At 46.5% G+C, this 19,715-nt stretch overlaps 1 protein-coding gene across 2 annotated transcripts in view; it reads left to right on the top strand.

Annotated features, from left to right (window-relative positions):
• ATG7 (autophagy related 7) overlaps positions 1–19,715 on the top strand; it is a 1,270,091-nt gene that overhangs the window by 241,333 nt on the left and 1,009,043 nt on the right. For both annotated transcript variants that reach the window (XM_086938958.1, XM_086938957.1), the window contains exon 10: positions 8,241–8,329. In XM_086938958.1, the coding sequence (XP_086795084.1) occupies positions 8,241–8,329 (89 nt within the window). The remainder of the gene's footprint in view (positions 1–8,240; positions 8,330–19,715) is intronic.

Below are 19,715 nucleotides of genomic sequence, written 5' to 3'. Positions count from 1 at the left end.
CCTGGCAACTTGCCGATTAAGAGGGGACCCTTAACAGGGTTTAGCCCAAGTCCCCAAAAGTGTGTCTGATAGAACCTTTTTGAAGGGGAGTCAGTGTTGAGAACACGTTTGACCAGGCTGAAGCACCAGACATTGGTCTTTACATTCCTAATAGGGAGTTGAAGATCAAACACTTCTGCTGGCCTTTGCACAACCATAGCAAAGGATGCAATCTCCTCTGTGGCATGGGCCGGAGGTGAAACCAACCCAGTGTTTGGGGAAATATCCAGATCACTGGCACCCTGGATGTCGACATACTACATATGAGGCTGGGCAAAGTTGTCCCCAGCATCACAGCCACTGTTATTCAAATTTGTGCCAATCGATTCATATAGGACATGAGCTCTCCCAAGGGATAGGGGCACCGTATCCGATTCAGAGGGGTGGCCAGTAGACTGTAGCTCCATAACTGAAGGGCAAGGCTTCAGTTGAAGTCTGGCGACACCATCTCTGCATCAGACAGCACCATGGGGTAGCCGTCAGCATACGGCATCAATGGAGCCAGCATTGGTGGATCCAGCTCTGAAGTGGGTTGTGGCACCAGAGAGGGAACCTGTACCAAATTCGGTCTGGAACGAACCCAGAGAGTCCAAATGGCGCAGAGAGCGGACCTACCAGCAGAAGCCCATTTGGTAGCATCCTCTGCTCATTAGGGTCCAAAGGTGCACTAGAGGGAGCTAGATAATGTGCCAAAAAGTGACAGCAGCCCCAAAAAATCAGATTGTCACCAGAGAAGGGTCATAATTAGCTCAGAAGTCGAAAGGCTTCGGGAGCGAGTCCTGCAGGCAATGTGACACCCGAGATTGAGAGTGGTGGGAAGGGGTTAAATTACTCATGGACTTCTTGCGCTTTTTCTTAGAACGTACGCAAAGATTCAGACCACACTTAGAAATCTGTCGCAGGAACAATGTCCGGAGCTGGAGTAAGTTAGTCACAATGTGGATTCTTGTGAAGCTTTGTGGCGAACAGATTCATGTCCCCATCCCAGATGGCTTTGGAGTGCATCAAGGCCCAGTTACTGCAAGCCTTGGAGTTGAGGGGCATTGCTGGGACGCCAGGGGTTCTTCCTGGTTGTGTACCACATGGGGGGATCTCTGAATGCTATGTTGGATGAAACCCAGACGTCAACGTCTGGCAGATCAGGAATGGCACTTAAATCTGAAGGTGGCACAAAAATTATTCTGCAAATGGCCAGAACCTTTGCTTCATCCTCACTTTTATGCGTTGGTGTTTCCAAGGAGTCTCTCATTCGAGACGCATCTGCTTAGACTGGAACTCAGGACGCCTAGGCACCTTTCCGCCAATACCTCTCCTACCCTGCACATCTCTTCCAAAATAGAGATATTGCAGCACGGAGCTGCATGGCGCCACCTATCTACGCACAGGGGTGCTGCTTGAGAATTTCCTGATCCAGTCTGATGCCTGGGAAATATTGAAAAGGTGAGGAATCTGCAGTTAGAAATTCTACCTGAAGGAGCGTTGACGGTAAGTAATTTGCTCATTAACCATATCCAAGGCTCAAAAATGCAAGGATTTACCTGGTGACTCTGTTTTAATTAGTATCTTATATGGCGATGTTAGAGTAAATGAGTCTTAACAAATGACAATAATACCTTTACCTGAACGAAAAAAACGGTACCAATTAAATACTGCACCGTGCAAAACAGTCTGAATACGTGAATGATCAAAATCGCGGAAATGATTATCTAGCTGCGCTACTGTTGAACTGGTGCTCTACTCTGCTCTATTGTTGAACTGTGGAACTAATGTTCTACTCTGCTGTCTAAATTGGCATTCAAACATTGAATTAGCTGTACAAATACGACGACAATTGAACACAATTTTAAAGTACAGTACATACGTGTGCCCTATATTTCATGCTTGCTAAATGATGTTCATAACCTAAGATGCCCACAAATCTGTCTCCACTTTCAAAAGCACATAAAAATAGATCTTTCGTTTTCAGATCCCTCTGAGGTCAATCTTGAGTAAAACAAAAGCGCTCTGCCAATTCTCAGCAGGGATTTTTGATTCTGACTGTTGCACAATTGATAAACAAGATGCACTTGTAAATGCTCATCAGTGCGTTGCCTGAAATTCAAAGGTTACTGTTTTGATTATAGTGGCAAGTCTTTGCACTGGTGAAATAAAGTAATATAATTTTAATCCGTTTTCAAATAAATGTACTCATGGAATGCAAACGTGCTGTCTCTGGCTAAAAAGAGAACCGGCCAAAGCATATAAGGGATTGAGTGATCTAGGCTGAGAAATAAATCAACGGCTTTGAAGAAAAGAAATATTAAATGTTCAATTTCGCACCCGACAGCTGTGTCCAGTCACTAGATAAACCAGTCTTTCAGAACAGCCTAATGAGTGTAATATGCTACACTTCTCATGAAGATTAGTCTTTCTGATAATAATACTGAAACGACATAATGACATGCAAAAAGCTCAGTTTTGAGCATAAGGTTTATACATTTTTTGATGATGAGACAACCCTTGTTGGACACATATATATTGATATGTGTTTTTAACCTTGCCGCTCCCCCTGAGACAAGGGCAGTTTTTGGGCCAAAATGAATTGGGACATTATGAATTAGGCTTCTTGGGGCTACGTAAACCCATGTGCTAGCGAATAAGGCCTGAATAGGCATGTCCAAAGCATTCGATAAATATGGGATTTACCAAGTTTCAATTAGAAAAATTGAACAAAGGATGTCATGAATTTGTGGAATCTAAAGTGGATTAACGAAGGATTAAATGGCATATTGGATACAAAGGGGAGTTTTCTGTACTTTTTTTTTCTGTGCGACATGTAATTAGAGCCTAATATACACTCCATTCGAAATGAAGCCATTTTATTCTTTCTCATCTAAGTCAGCCAATGAAAGTGTAGTAAGGTCCTGGGACTAGGTGAATTTCACTTTTTCACACGTTTATACATGGTCTTTAGACGTTAGGCTTTGAAAAGATTTATCATCCACATTCTGCGGACCAGACAGTTCTTCTCTTGAGTTATCCTTCCTGTTCCTTCCTATCCTCCCAGTGAGAACCTCACTATCAGTTGTCTAATACAGAACACATGCCAATTGTTAACTAACATACTTATGGAGGGTTAAGGTAATAGATTGTGTAGGCCCTGATTGCCCTACGAAATAAGTATCCGTTACATACAAACAGATCATGATTTACCACAGAGGCTATGTAACAACATGAATTTAGTTCACATGGAGATGAGAAATTTGCATGTATGAAAATGGTTAAACAATGTCCATGCAGGTGGACCAGAGTGGGGCCACATGTGGGAGTTCAGTGAGCAGCACAAAAGCACTTCCCATGGCCTGGAAAGTCCTGAAAAATGATATTGCTAGCTTGGCCAAACTGCCGAATGTCTCAGTTCCCTGGCTCTATATAATCCAAACGTTGACTGTACTGAAACACCAGCTGTCTCACTGTGGCCATTAAACCAGTAATGACCAGCGCTTTTCAGTCTTCTTTTCCCCATCCATCTGGTTCTGGGCTTTGGGGACCAACCCCTAAATTCATCATCGGCATGTTTTGTCTGTAATAGCGATTAATAAGGAATCGCTATTGCAGACTCGCAAAACGGGATTCATGTAGGAATCGCAATATTTATTGCAATTCCTACAGCTTCCTTATTTGCGATTAGCTAATTGCTAATCGCAAATAAGGAATAACTCCCCATTCATTCCTATGGGCCTAAAGGCCCATAGGAATGAATGGGAAGACATAGCAATGTGCGAATCGCTATTAGCGATTCGCATTTTGAGTTTGCGATTTCAATGGTGCAGGGGTGTCCAAAGGACACACTGTTGCACCCCTGAAATAATATTGGATGCTGGTGTTACGCACACACATGTCCCAAGGACGTGTGTGTGTAACATACAACTTAGAAAAATGTACTTAAGTGCATTTTTCTAAGTTTCCGCTATTTACCACGAGGTTTGACTTCGCGGTAAATAGCGGCCCTAAATTGCGAATTCGCAATTTTGAAATGTTTCATGAATTGCATTTAAGGAATCTCAAATAGAGATTCCTTAAATACAATTCCTCGCAAATTTGCGAATTCTATAATAGCGATTTTTGCATTTGGGATGATGAATCCCAAATGCAAAAATTGCGCTCGCAAAGGGCCAGATTCTCAGAATCTGGCCCTTTGCGAGCCGATTTTCCGTTGATGAATCTGGCCGCAAGAGAATACCACCTTTCCTTAAAGCAAAATCAGGAGTAGAAACCCTACCAATCTAGCTTGTTTGATGCTTGCGGTTCCACCATCAAAAGGGATGTATGAATCTTTATCTGTGGTTTGTAGTGAAAAAAGTGAGATAATCGATCAATCCTTTCCTGTTAATCTGACTGAAACGTTTTCTCCATGAAGAAGAACTTTAGGATCTATACAGAACGTTTTATGAGCTTAATACTATTTCCTTGGAGACTACCTTTAAAACCTTGGACCGCACAAAATCGGGCTCATCGGATAACTCCTTCCCAGCCCATATATTTCCTCTAATAGTGCCTACTATTGGTCCATCAACGTGTCAGCTATTTAGTCCTTCACTTAATTCTGACTCTTTTCCTTCTGATTGGAACAAATCCTGCATTGTTTTGCTAGTAAACAAATATTCTGCTAATCAGGCAACTCCCAACAACTACCGCCCTATCTCCACATTGCGTTCTGTGCTAAAGTAACTGAGAAAGTAGTTAGCGCACAGCTTTTTGTATTTTCTACAGTTAGCTACCTTCTTAATGCAACTCAGGGTCTGTAACAGCCTTCATATTACTTGACTTTTTCGCAGTCTTTGACATCAAGTATCATGCTACATTGGTGGATAGGCTCGGAGGGGCAGGAGCGAGTGGTTGGCTTTGGAGTGTTTTCTGTTCTTTTAATAGGATATTGCTAAGCGGTATACCAGCCAATCTTCTAATCATTCCTAAGAGGAAGAGAGTAACAATGGGAGGGAGAGCATTTGGTGTGGCAGCTGCTCGTCTCTGGAACAGTCTCCCCATTGAATTGAGACAGATACAGGATCTGATGTTGTTCCGTAAGAAAATTAAGACCTGAGTATAACCTTTCTGATTAGGTTCTATAGTATCCCCCGTTGGTAATAGACATGTATCGCAGCACCAGGATGACCGTAGGGTTACAGCGCGCTTTATAAATGTGCTTACATTACATTACATGGATGTGTTATGCAGAAGATACACAGGAAATTTAGAGGCTCGTCGGTAAAGATGACCATATCAACTTTCACTCCGGATTTAAGTCTGTGAGCTGTTTAAAATCCATGTTGGTTAAAAGGGTCCTTAGGATTGTGGCCAGATACTTTCTGCAAATACAATACTCCAGCAGAAGCTGTTAACCTCCTCCACGCGGCGCAAATTCCGCCGCGGTACGGCGGAATTTAATTCGTGCGCAGTTCGGACGGCCCCTGGACGTCTGACTCACACGCCCACCGTAGCGTCCGACGCATCGAAGAGGTTAAAAAATCTAGGGATCAACAGCTGGTACAGAATAGTGCTGCATTCCTGCTTCTGGACTTGCACAGACGTATATCACTGTACCGGCCACTACTCCCAATACAGAAGAGCATTATTTTTAAAAGACTGTATTTGTTTTAAGGCCCTGCATGACTTAAGAACTCTACATTTGCCAACGGTTTCCTGATATTCTCCTCCAAGGACATTGTACTCATCCTCTGTTTCCTTCTACGGGTACTTCAGATAAGGAAATCGCACTAGGAAGCAGTGGCGTGGCACAAAATGGCGGATCCCCTCTGCAGAATGTGATTAGGAGCCCCTCAGTCTCCTGTATCTTACAGATATTCATTAGCCTTTGGCTGAATAGGGGGCCACCTTGATGGGTCCTTGTGGAGGGTTGGTGGCCCCTCCTTCTGTGCAGGGGCTGCAGGGGTCTGCATTACGCCCCTGCTATGATGGTAGATCTTTTGCCTATCATGTAGAAATGTTTGGAACCGTGTACTGCTAGAAATTTGACATGTGACCAGTTTTCAGGGAGCAACTCAAAACCAGGCTATTTAAGCGGTCAGCTTAATGTCTGGATATTTGTACGTTATCAGCACTAGGGCACATTTTTTGGTAATTGTGTACTCTACAAATACCACAAGTAAATGCATTCCCAGTTTGTGCTATCTTGGAAAACTGTTCAAGTGTAAAATCGGATGCTGCAGAGATCAGCGTAACAGTAGCCTGATAAAAGGTGTAGGTTATCACAGAGATTACAGAGGGCAATGTGCTTGAGACAGAGCACCGTGCAGCAAACTTTGGTGACATACTTTGAAACTGACTACTTTATAAAACTAATCTGCATCTCTCAGATGGCCTAATGCAATCTACGTGTAAATGATCCCTGCCAGAGCATTTTAGTGAGCCGTATATCTGCTACAACCAATTACAATTAGCCAACAACAAACATATATAAATCCCTGTGAATCCAGTAGCCTTTCAGACCTTAATTAATGAGAATAATCGCAGCACTTTTCACTCTTACAGTGAAGTGTGAGATTGTCCTGCTGCTGTATTAGAAAGCCAAATGCACTGGGCTGCTGTAGACCTCCGGGTTGGGTAAACAGGGATGGTGAGGCTGGGGGCATCATACCAATCCGCTCCTGTTTCGGCGTTCACAACACCACCTGTTCCTCCAATGACAATGGCTTAGAGCCTCCCTAAGCCCTATAGCCAGAATCCCTAATACCATGGTCATCATCCACCATTCCTAAAAATGCCCCACCTTTACAAGGATGTCTACCCCACCCTCTGTCCTTGAAGCCCCCTGGCAGCCATCATGCTCTGTCTGGTATTCTGCCTACCAATGAAGTCCAAATACTGGGTTCAGAGATCCACAGCGGGTTTACTGCGAGCCCTCAGAGTTAAATCCTCACAGACCAGGAAACCATTTCAACCAACTCTTGGATGTACTGTGCTGGCCCCTACAGACCTTATAGTGCTCCATTATGTCTCACAAAGTGTTTGCTTTATAACACCGCCAACAGCCAGAGCCCTCTGATAGCAGCATCTCCCCCAGTGCTCCAGGCAGTGGCTCAGACAAGTGGAGCCCTGGGGAGGCTCACCCTCCAGATCCTGGAATGAAGGACTTTTTGCTGTTTTTGTTGCTAACCTCACCCAGAAAGTGATGCACAGCAAAAAATACTTGTACATGTTAAATGCTCCGCAATCTTAGAAATAGATGTGAAATTGCCCATAAAGTTATAGTTATCTAAGACTTCATCATCAAATTACCTGTTTCATAAAATATTCCAAAGGAATGTTTGCAGTAGGGTCTCTGAAAACCATATGACCTTTTTTTCTGAAAGGGAAGTGTTGCGAGTGAACTGGGTGAGAGCAAGCACTGGGATAGACAAGCCATTTGCCTCGAAAACATTGTTAAAAACCTGTTCTAATCATTTCTCAAATAAGAACAATGTTTGCAAAGAACTGACAGAAGAACCTGCATCAGTTCTTTTCAGTATAGTTCCTTTGAGTATATGCATGTTCTTTTTTACACATTGTAAAGCTCCGTTGCCTTCGATACTTAATTGACATGTGAAAAGTGTTATTTGGTGAATATGATGTACAATTGCTTTAGTAGAACTCTTTTTGGAACATCTAATTGATGACCCTGCGCCCACTCGCGATGAAGACATGCTCACCGTGGCTCAGGCGATTACAGAATGGGAATCAGTAACGTACAGTGACAGCACTGATCGGATGTCAAATCTAAATATCTGCCTTGTCATTGGTGTCTATGAGGCACCGCATAGATTAGAAGGATTAATAAATTCAACTTCATTGGTTTTAAATTAGGTGATTATTGGATGTGAATTCACTGTTCTAATTTAGAGAAAAATGAAAAAGAAAGTGAAGGAGGGCAATCCTTGCCTGTTGCATACTATGATCTTTCCCTTTCAAGATGTTATCACTTGCACTGTGTCATCTCGTTCAATGTAAGGCTTGAGGAAATATACATATTATATCTAATTTAATGTACTGTGTGTCTATAATGTGTAGGGTTGGTTCTCCAGCAAGTCTGTGCTGCTTCACTAGATCTAATACATTTGATATATCCTGTGCAGCTGCCACAAATATTTGATGCAACACTTTTTCAACTCAAGAAATGTACTGAAAATTATAATAGTTATTCCTATGATTTATTTTTCTTTTAGGTAACTGTTGGTGTTTATGATCCGTGCACTTTATCCCAGTACCCAGGTTGGCCATTGCGAAACGTATTGGTACTGGCAGCATTTAAAAGGTACATTTAAATTCTCAAGAGTGAGATTTTGTTTTCAATTATTGAGAAGTTGCTTTTAAGTCTACATTTCTTTCTGATCTTTTCTGAGTTGAACCAGCACCTGGTGGATACCAAGGTGATTGAGAGTAGAGATGTTTCTCAGAAAGGTAATAGGCATGTGAAGGCAATAGCACAGGAAAAAACACTCACGACTAAGCAGAGACTTGTATACTGCCCCATAGGCCCTAACTTTCAGAAAGAACCACAAAATCAACATCTTTAAAGCAAGGCTAAGGGGAACTCCCAAGTGGATCCTGAGAGATTTCACATTCACACCACAAAAGGGCTGTGTATCCTGTAATTATAAGCCCCTTGGAAGTAATGTAGCTAATCTGAGCTTCAAGGTTGCCAGTTAGTCATCAGGAACAACTTTATTAGTGTCCCTTCAGTTACTTCGTGTCTTGTGGTTGGCCTAGTGAGATTATGTACTTGAATATATTTGGAAAGTGGCATTTTCTCATATGTTCTCAAACTGGAGGGAGAATACCAAATTGGTCTCCCAACTTAACTGCCGTTTCTGCTGCCTTCACAGCTCATCTAAAAACATAAAAATAGGAATATTGTGGAGACCGAGTGGGCTGTTATTTAAATGTGGTGATGGGTTTACAGTCTGGCCCTTAGTTTGTAGCTATGGTCCCAGCCAGTACACAACGGTACCAACCTCAGCTCTTTTTTAGGTGCACGCGCAGGTCGCGAGACCTCTAGTAGCTGACCTGGAATCGCACACGCTCGTGCGTGTGCCTTTCCTTTTCAGCTACCCCATTGGCCTTAGCGTGCATCTTTTAATGAAAGACTGCACTCTATTAGCCAAAGGCGGGACGCATTGCTCCGCCCACGGCCTATTGGTGCCTATCACGCGCTTGGTGCACGTAATAGACACCAATAGGCCGACACGTGGTTTCAATTATCGTGCCCACACACGCGCGTGATAATTAAAAAAACATGGCTTGCAGTGGCACTCTTGCGCTTCTTCTTTATTTTTGGATCCATATCCTACGGAAGCAACAAAAGCAGTTTCGTTTCCTTGCGAAACGAAGGGCTGCATATCTCGTGTTGTTCAAGAAGGCACAAGTTCTTGTTTAAATCTCTCTTCATTTTTGCCCCGTTGGATAAATCTTCATGACATTTCCCAAAAGGATGCACATAATTAAGATTGTTTTTGGCACATTTTATGAACTTTAATCCGGGCATGGGTGGAGCGATTTATTTATAGCTTGAATGTCCCTAATTTTGTATTTCCCATTCATAGTCCCTAATTACATTTCCCAAGTGCACAGCAAAAACAGTTGAAAGGATTTAAAACGATCTTGTAACGGTTAGGTTTGGGACAACTTGAAATCCTTTCGTGGTTTGGTGGAAATCTTTACGATGATTGCTTTAACTATATGTGAATCTGTTGATGAACTGCTTACAAGAGCAAATCACTTTAGCTCTGGTGGCCAAAATGCAGTACACAAACTGCTTCTCTCCAGGTATGGGGCCCGCTACTGTGAAAATATATGGTGGTGCCTTGTGGGTCAAAGTGAACACCTCTGTAGCAGCGGTCTTCTTTCCCTGGTTCGCAAACATGTATTCATTTTTTTATTTTAATGATCTTTATTCAAGTTTCACTGTAAACAATTTACAATGGTAATAATCATCCGTTACTTTGCAACTTTAGTCAATAAACTGCAATAAGATTACATGAACAGTCCCCAACTACCCTCCACCTCCCTGCTCTGGTACATAGCTTCATGGACAATTTAGAGAATCATAGCTGCATAAGGGTAAATCAGTCATTGACATCAAAGTACATTGCCATAGGGGACCCAGTACCCATCCCTACCATCACACAGACGGGTCCCCAGGTGACACATCTTTTGGGGTTTCTTTCAGGTCAGACATGACAACATGGCCACCCACACACTAAATCATCTTCCAGTTTTTCATCTTTACAATGTTTCATCCGGATTTCCTCAGCAGTTGCCCACTCGAAGACATCACTCAGAAGCACCACCGCAGCACAACCTAAGCATCACTCAGCAGCACCTGAGCACCATCTCAGCCCCAGCTCAGCACCAGTACTGCACCATCTGTGCACCAGCACAGCACCACCTCCGCATCAGTGCAGCTCCACCTCACTACCAGCACTGTTTAGTCCCCTCCCAATAACAAAACAAGCATTTACAATGCAATAGGTCTCGCATTATTAAAGTTTGAGCTATTGGCATTGCTAAATAATGCAACACCAATAGCTCAAACTTTATTAATGTGAGACCTATTGCATTGTAAATGCTTGTTAATAGTGCCAGCACAACTGGGCTTCTGAATACCTGAGTTAGCCACTAGGTAGAAGACAGATTGGTTAGGTTATCGCAGTTTGTTTATGGGTAGTCTTCAGTTGTGTTGAAAGTTTAGGGGACTGAGGAGGGGTGTCTTGTACTTGAGGTGGCACTGGTATGTGCTTTTAGATTCATGCTAGCGAAAGGGTTATCCCACTCAGAGGTGGTGCTGTCCTTGTCCCAGGCCCCTGTTTAGATGGGGCCTGAGGCTGGCATCCAGGATCTCAAAATGAGTTTAAAGTGTTGGAAAAGTTGAAAGCTCTATTCATGCACACACACAGTTGACTTGTCCTGGGGTAAAGGAACCTGCTCAATGATGGACAACTCAACTAAGCTTTTGAACTAGATGATCGGTCTGAAGAATCTAAATTGCAAACAAGAGAATATATTTTCTAAAGAGTATTCTTCAGGGCACACAGTACTTTGAGCACTCGAGGCAGACTGAGGAGTTGGATAGCATGTCCTCAGATGGGTAAAATAATATGAGATGTTCAAGGTGGACACAGACCATGGTATCTTGTTTTGTGAGCCAAAAGATGTGGAATCTGTAGTGGTTGAAGTGCTAGTGGTTCCCCTGTACCTTACTCCATTTTGTTCATGGGTTCACAAGTGTCTAGTTGACTGATCTGCCTGAGGTGACCAATAGAGAAGAGAGACTCTCATGCCATTTTTCTTGCCTCATATTGAAGCAATCTACAACACATTCTGCAGGTCTTGCCTGACATCTCAAGCTTGTTTTTAATGAATGAAAGGTTCTATTAAAACTAATACAAATACTGCTGATGGTAATGTGTCTTAAAAGGATGGGGGCTGCAATTGCATGTTGCTAAGACCCTAGAACAAGGTCCTGTTAAAAATGTGTCATGGGCATTGTCAACGTTGTAAATTATGCAATTAGATTTGGAAAATCTGTACTATTTAATTATCCTAACTATACCTCAACCCTGATTAGCATCTTTGTAAAAGTAGGGTACCCTAATAGGGCTTGGGTCTGACATGGAATAGTTAACCAACTTTATATTTGCTTCCATGAGAAAATCTTGAATATGTTTGGGGTGGCATGTGAACTTTTCATTTCTTTCCATCCTAAACCAATGGGATTATAGAAATGTTCAAATATGGCCTCAAGAACAAGATCAATACCCTTGCAAGAGCATCAAACAGAATGCAGTGTGGACAATGAGGGGCCTCAGTTGAATTTAGAAAAGCTCCATCCTTCCTATTACCATTAACATTTAGATTTCTCATATTTGTTTGCGAATAAAATTAAATATTCAATCATTAGTGTGTTTTTTTTATGAATGCTTGTTTCTGTATTTTTGTGTGTATTGTTTTGAATGTTCAGATCATTGTAATGATTTAGTGGGGGTCCACAGAAGTCAGGTGTCTAAGAACCATTGCTCTAGAGGATGATTCGGTGTAGCCACTCTGAAAAGGTGCCCCCACGCAGGAAACTTTAGCGGCTTAGCCAATAACTCCTCTCCTGAATCATGACTCACATGTACAGTAAGAGAGGTTTCCTAAGGTAAACTCACAGGGAATCATGACATAGGGCGTAGCTCCTCACCATAGAAGAATACACTGAGGTGATCTTCATATCTCATGAAGTGATTTGTTCCCTTCAGTGTTCATAAAATATAAATTGGCAAAATCCAAGCATGAAACCAAGTCTAATGGAGGATGATTGACTGCAAAAGAAAAACCCAGATTAATTGGATAACACCAACTGTGCTGACTCAAGTCATAAAAAAATAATTTTGGACCATATCCTGCGAGCCGGAAACCCATCTCTGATTCTGTCCCTCCATCTCTGATTCTGTCCCTCCATCTCTGATTCTGTCCCTCCATCTCTGATTCTGTCCCTCCATCTCTGATTCTGTCCCTCCATCTCTGATTCTGTTCCTCCTTTCTTATTTGTTGGAACATATCTGCTGATTCTTTTCTCTTTTTTAATTCCTTACCGTCGGTGCTCCTGCCTTTCGGTGGGCTTTGTTGTACTACTATCTATTGCAATCACCGGCGTAGCAGCACCTTTTTGGAGACGGCCGGCGGCACTGACTGACTGGAGGCCGAGGCCCGTTAGCACAGACTGCTGGTGCCTTGTCATTTGGCTGTGTACAGTGCACCCGGCCGATCCGGGCCCCAGGCAGCACAAAGTGTTCTTGCCAGGCTCAGACTAGAAAGAGTTAAAGAAAAGATCTAAGTGCCTTGGCGCTCTGCTACAATGTAACAAATCATTATCTGCAGTGACTCGTTGCGTGTACAGATGGGCAGCTCTGTGGCGCCACCGGGGTCGGATGTGACCTCACCTCCGTTCTGTAACTGAAAGTGAGGCTGGAGAAAAAGTGGCGGGGTCAGGGTCGAACTAGATTTGCCGCCTGTGTCGCAGTGTCGTCGGTCCGACCACTGACTGGTCAGCATCATGGCCGCGCGGCGCGGCATCATGTTAGTGTGCGTGAGAGAGAGGTATGAATGATCATCGCCGGGCCTGCTGGCACATTCCGTCCGCCGCAGCCGCCGGACCGGGCCCCTGCGCACAGAGACTTACCTGTCATGTAAGTTGTGAGTTTCACTTTAGTATACATTAAATCCGAATTTATTTGGAGCCTATCTCTACTCACTGTACACAGGATTCCGGCATTCCCGCAGTTTTACTTTTGCTTACTTTTGCTCATTTTCCTAGCCGAGCCGAACATCAAGAGATAAAAGTAGGAGTAGGGGGGGGGGGGGGGGGTCGGGTCTCCGGTGGGCAATGATGGCAGGAGGGAGGCACAGTGTTGCCTTTGCTGAGCTTCAGGGAGCCGATGGAATTTGGAAAGTAGGCCGCTGTCAGACCTCTGCACCAGCCGCGTTGTATCAAGGCAGATGCTGCAAGAAGCATTCGCAGGCAGCAATGCCATTTGCCCCCAGGTGAGTGAGTCCTACGTGGTATGAGAGGGGGGTGGGGTGGGTTGCAACTTGCACTCGCTGGCTGTCCAGCAGGGTTGGCGGCAGAAGCCGAGGACTCAAAGCGTAACCCTGATAGCTCCATAGTGCGGTGGGTGGTGTTCGCTGCAGGCAGGCACAATGAGAATAGCAGCCGAGGGTTCCAGTACAGCTACAAAGGCACCGTCTGCCCCACTGCAATGTGGGGCACACTTCTGGTGCTTGAGTGTCTCTAGCATATATTGCAGTATTATACCTCTCATTGTTCTTTGTACTCTTTTGTAACCTGGACACTTGTCACTTTTTCGTCCTGTAATGCACTGTTTGCTGCCTCATGTATTTTATTTGCTCACAATTGTCACTTTTACCTCGTAACTTAACGTCAGCATTTGTAATTTGTTCACTTGTAATGTTCTCCTCATGTATCATTACTGGTTCTATTGTGAAGCGCTTTGACACCTTAGGCAAAAGTCCGCGCTATATAAAAACCGCATAAATAAATAAATCAATAGCCTCTGCCTCAGGCTCACTTGCGCCCCCTGTCGCCATGAGGCCTCCGAGGGTTTGCCGAGCAGTGCGTGCTTCCCTTGATGTAACAGGGCTGTCAGGACAGCCAGGAAGTGAGGTGACCGGCCTCGACTTAATTCCACGGTGCAGATGGAATCTGAAAGCATGTGAATCAAGCATTTAGCATGCAGGGCCACCAGAGTTTGCAGACAGGCTTTTAAAGCATTATCAACCAAATTCTATAGTCACTGAAAACTTGAAACACAGACAGAAGACGCACCAAATATTCTTTAAGTTGTCCAGCAATATTCTGTCATGAATACAGAGCAAAATAAATGAAATTACAAAATCCATCGTGGGATTATCCGCCTGAATTTCAACCTGAGCTACCCTGGTCACTTTGATAGATACGTTGTGTAGCCAACGAGCCAATACATCATTTTAATTAGGTCTGCCTACTGAAGTTCCAAACTTTCTCAATGTTATGCATCTCTGCAAAGTTTTTGTCAAGCAGCCAGCCTGCCACTGACTTTAGTAGTGTTGTTACCTTTGTCAGGTTACAGGAGGGAGCACTAGTGTTAGTGCCCTTCCATTTCTGGTGCTCTGCAGCAGTTTCAAGAACTTCTTGGAGTTTCTTGTTGCTCAAATTGCTATAATTTCTCATATTTATAAGTTTCCCTTTTAGTGCATGATTTTGCTCGCCAGAAAGTGTCACTCATAGTCGTTGAAATCTCACTCATAATTTCACTGAAATTATGAAAACGTCACACATGGCAATCTGAAACCTTGGCAGCTATGTACAGATAATAGTATTTAGGGAATATTCTCCACTTCCAGCTAATCTAGTATCACTTGGACCCACTCTTCGTTCTGTAAACCCTGTTACCCATAATGGAAATAGTAGATGATAGAAAACATTCCCTTTAGTAAATGACACTGCTGCTGTTTTTCCGTGATGCAGTTGAATTGCTGAGCTGCATTCTCCTGGTATTTTCACTCCTGGAATTCTATAGAAACCCCACCACTTTTATATATTAGCAGCTTACCAGTGGTTGCAATTAACATCCTGTGATTCTGGGCAAATCATTTGATCTCACAGTGCCTATAAAAAACAAAACAACCATTGGCATAGCCAATAGGTCACATATTTCGCCAGAGCTATTGGCTTTGCCAATGACAGTGTCATGTATGTGCATGTAACTTGCATGATCGAGGTAACTGTTAGCAGCAATACTACGTGTCTCTCGGAGACTCGGACATCTTTCAAGTGCTCACCGTCCTTTTTCCCCAGCAAAGGAGGGGGCGGCAATCTGAGGGGTAGCCCCGGGCGCCACAAGCTCTAGCTACGCCCCTGATTGCAATGTGAATGTTTTTATTTATATCACTCCTTTTACCCCTTGAGTTGTTTTGTCATGCTTCCCGTTTGTAAATCTTTGCACCTTTTCGTGTTGCAAAACAACTTTTTGTTTCACTATTGTGTGTTTTAGGTTTAAAGTATTTTATTAAGGCATAAAAAAGAACACGGGAGGGGAGCAGGAAGTCAGGTAAACATACAATACAAGAAGCAAAACGTTGCAGCGAGTCAGAAGGAAAAGAGGGAGACAGGGTGCCCCAGAGGGTAACAAGGCAAAGACATAGGCAATAAGGCATTGTGTACGATCCCCCTGTAGGCCCCCACTCCCTAGGCAAGGTCAAGCCAAAATAACATTCCGCGACACGGTGAAAGAGAAGCATACCGTTCCACCAGCCCCTCGACCCCAGAAGGGAAGGAGAAAGAAAAGCAAAGAAGGAAAGAAGAGAAAACAATACCCCAACATCCCCGTCCGAAAGTCAGCATTAGAAGCATATAACTCCACTTCCCACCCCCAGCCCTCGGCCCCCAATCCGCACATTCACTCCGCCGCTGGCGCCGGCGGCGTCAGCCTAAGGAGGCGCAGGTACCGTGGACACGTAAGCTCGCGAAATTCCGTGGACAGCAGTGCCAAAAAGGGATGCCAGAGCTCCTCAAACTGGTCAACATTCCCAGCCACCGTTAGCGATATCTTCTCCATGCCCAGTACCTGCCAGAGCCTATGCAACCAACCAGTGATAGAGGGGGCAGTGGGGGTGCGCCAAAGTACCAGTATATTCTGGACGGCGGAGCCTAGCGCAATCGCAATCTGCCTGCCCCTGCGGGATTTCAGCGGGTACATCAAATCATTGGGGAGGCCAAGCAAGACATACGCGGGGAAGCGCGGAAGCTCGATCTCAAAATGCCTGTCCACCTCATCTAAGACTTCCTTCCAGTAGGCCGACAGCACCGGGCACTCCCAGAGAATGTGCGCGAGGGTACCCTCCTGTCCGCAGCCGCGCCAGCAACCCTTATCGCCTATTTTGTGCATCTCGTAGAGCCACTCTGGGGTGTAGTACCAATAGGTGGACACTTTAGTGAAGGTTTCCGTCAGCCCAGTGTGGTACGCAGAGTGCCTCGCCCGATATGCAATCTTGTCCCACTCCTTGTGGCTCAGGGTCCTGCCCAGTTCCCTGTGCCAGCGCTCCCTCCCTGGGTTATGGTAATGAAACGGCGGGGGTTGGAGAAACTTATACAAATCAGTGATGAGTTTGGCGTCCGAGGCCCGGGTTACCAACCATCGCTCAAAGGGCGTAATCGAACGGGCGGCGACGTCACGCACTGGGGGTTGAAGAGCCCAGTGGCGGACTTGCATGTAACGCAGTCTGTCCCCCTCCGTCAGGCCAAACTCCTGTCGGAGCTGCTGGAAGGGGAGCACGCCCTCCGGCCCGTAGATCTGGAAAAGCACCCTACATCCCGCGCTCACCCAGTGGGAAAAGGCCCCCGGCTTCAGACCCGGGGTGAAGTCCGGGTTGCCAGCAATGGGAGTGAACGGCGATGGAAAAGTGGTGAGCTCCCGAAGCTCACACACCGCGTCCCACACTCTTAGCGGGACCCGGGTGATAAAGGAAGCGTAGAGATTAGGTGGTCGATGGATGCGCCGCAGGAACGGGACCTCCTGGAGGGTACGGCCTGCAACTGCCTGGTCTTGAAAGAGCCAGTGTTTGTCCGATTCCCACCGGCTCCACTCCACCAGGTACCGGAGCTGCGCCGCCTGGAAGTACTTCCGGAGGTCCGGGACTCCGAGACCTCCCGCCTCCGGGGCAAGCATGGAGAGGACCCGCTTCATCCGAGGCTTACGGCCCTGCCACACAAAGCGGGAGATGTCTGCCTGCGCCTGCCGTATCCAACCCACGGGGGGCTGAAGAGGCAGAGCGCGAAAAAGATACAGGATCTGGGGTAGTATTGTCATCTTCACCGCCGCAGTACGGCCTAGCCACGAAAGTAGGCCCTTGTTCCATCGGCCGAGTTCCTCCTTGATCTTTTTGCCCAGAGAGGAATAGTTAGCCGCGACCATAGCAGGCAGGGAGGGGGCAAGCAAAATGCCCAGGTAAGCACCGTGGAGGAGGACCACTGCATAGGGAAGAGACTTTGAAGGTCCCGCCTGGTGTCGGCAGAAAGCGACACATCCAGCGCAGCCGACTTGGCCATGTTCATTTTAAAGCCCGCGACGCGGCCAAAAGCGTTCAGCTCCTGGACGCAGGCAGGGAGTGACCGCCTGGGGTCATCTAGGGTCAGCAAGACATCGTCCGCGTATAAGCTGACAGTGTGTGTGTATTGCCCCATCTTCACCCCAATAGCGTCCGGGTTGTCGCGGATCCTCTGCGCAAACGGCTCCATATAAAGGGCAAAGAGGAGCGGCGAGAGGGGGCAACCCTGTCTCGTGCCTCGCTCAATGGCGAAGCTGCCGGAGCTGTGTCCATTGACACGCACTGACGCCGACGGTCGCCTATAGCAGTTAAAGACCATAGTGCGGAACTTCTCGCCGATCCCCAGTTTCCCAAGAACCAGCTCGAGATATGGCCAATGAACCCTATCAAAGGCCTTCTCCGCGTCGACCGATAGAAGCATCCGCTCCCCCGGGACGCGTGAGGCCTTTTCCAGCACGTGCGTCACCCTCTTCGTGCTGTCGACCGTCTGCCTACCGGGTACAAAACCGGCCTGATCCGCCTCCGCCAAATCTGGTAGGTGTAGACCCAGTCTGGCCGCCAAGATTCCGGTATAAAGCTTGAGGTCCACATTTAGGAGCGAAATGGGCCGGTACGAGCCGCACAAGGTCCGGTCCTTCCCCGGCTTGGGGATAACCGACACAGTCGCCGAGAGGAGGTCCGGTGGAATGGCACCCGGTTCGGAGAAGGAATTGAACAAGCGGGCCAGGAGAGGAGCAACAGTGGGACAAAAGGTCTTGTAGAACAAGGCCGTGTAGCCATCCGGGCCCGGGGCTTTACCATGCTTCAGCCGCGCGATCGCGGAGATGACCTCCTCCACGTGAATGTCCCTCTCCAGGTGGTCCGCCTGGGAGGGGTCCAAGGCCGGGAGGGTCACGGAATCCAAATAGGCCTCAGCCTCTCCCGGTGGGGAAGGCTCTGAAGCGTACAGTGCCTCGTAAAAGGAACGAAAGGTATCTGCCACCTCCGCGTCACCGGAAACCGGGATCCCACCCACTCCCACCAGCTCCTTCACCACATTGCGTTGCTGCGCGGCCCTGAGCCTATGGGCCAGGAGCTTACCGCACCTGTCCCCGCCGGTGTAAAAGGCATGTTTCAGGCGCAGCGCTGCGTACTCCGCCCGATCCAGATCCAACGCAGAGAGGAGTTTCCGCGCCGCCTTCAGTTGCTTCCAAACACGAGGAGCCCCCGTACGGCGGTGGACCTGCTCAAGCTCCCTAACCTGCGCTGTCAGTTCCTCCCTCTTGCGCTGGCGTTCCCTGTTTTCCGCCGAGGAAATGGAGATAAACTCTCCCCTGACGACTGTTTTCAAAGCAGCCCACTGCGTAGCCAGGGACGTGTCAGAGTTGTTATTGTGGGTCAAGTAGTCCTGGATGACCTCCTCCACCCGCTTCACTACCGATTTCTTATGGAGAAGCGTGTCTCGGAGCCGCCACATCCCTCTGGAAGGGGGGGCCGCCGGCCACGCAAAGACTCCAGAAACCGGCGCATGATCGGACAGGGACAAGACCCCGATGTCCGCCGCCATGGCGGCCGAGCGAAGCGGGCCGCTCACCAAAAGATAATCCAACCGCGAATAAGTGCGGTGTGCGTGGGAGAAATAGGAGTAGTCCCTATCGGTGGGGTGCATGGTGCGCCAGAGGTCATGCAGGTCCAACTCCGCAATCTGGTCCTGTACCGCCTTAGAAAGCTCCCCTGTCTGCGGGAAGCGCTGGGCTGACCTATCTAAAGTGGAGTCGAAGACCATATTCAGGTCTCCCCCCAAGATGATATGGCGATCGGGCGAGGCAGTAACGTCCACCAACACCGATTCCAGGAAACGATCCTGGTGGTCGTTTGGGCTGTAAACCGAACCAACCGTAAAGGCAACACCACCCAAGCGCATGCGATACACTAAAAGTCTCCCCTTCTGCTCAGCATGTTTATACAACACCTCCCCCTTAAAGGAGCTGGCTAGGAGAATGGCCATCCCAGCGGTCTTAGTCGCAGCAGAGGAAAAGAATTGCGTGGGGAACTTAGCAGAGCGCAACCTATGG

This window comes from Lissotriton vulgaris, chromosome 9, assembly GCF_964263255.1.
Source record: "Lissotriton vulgaris chromosome 9, aLisVul1.2, whole genome shotgun sequence".
Lineage (NCBI taxonomy): Eukaryota > Metazoa > Chordata > Amphibia > Caudata > Salamandridae > Lissotriton > Lissotriton vulgaris.
The sequence above is the reverse complement of the archived record's forward strand: the minus strand, read 5'-3'. Positions and strand labels throughout refer to the sequence as shown.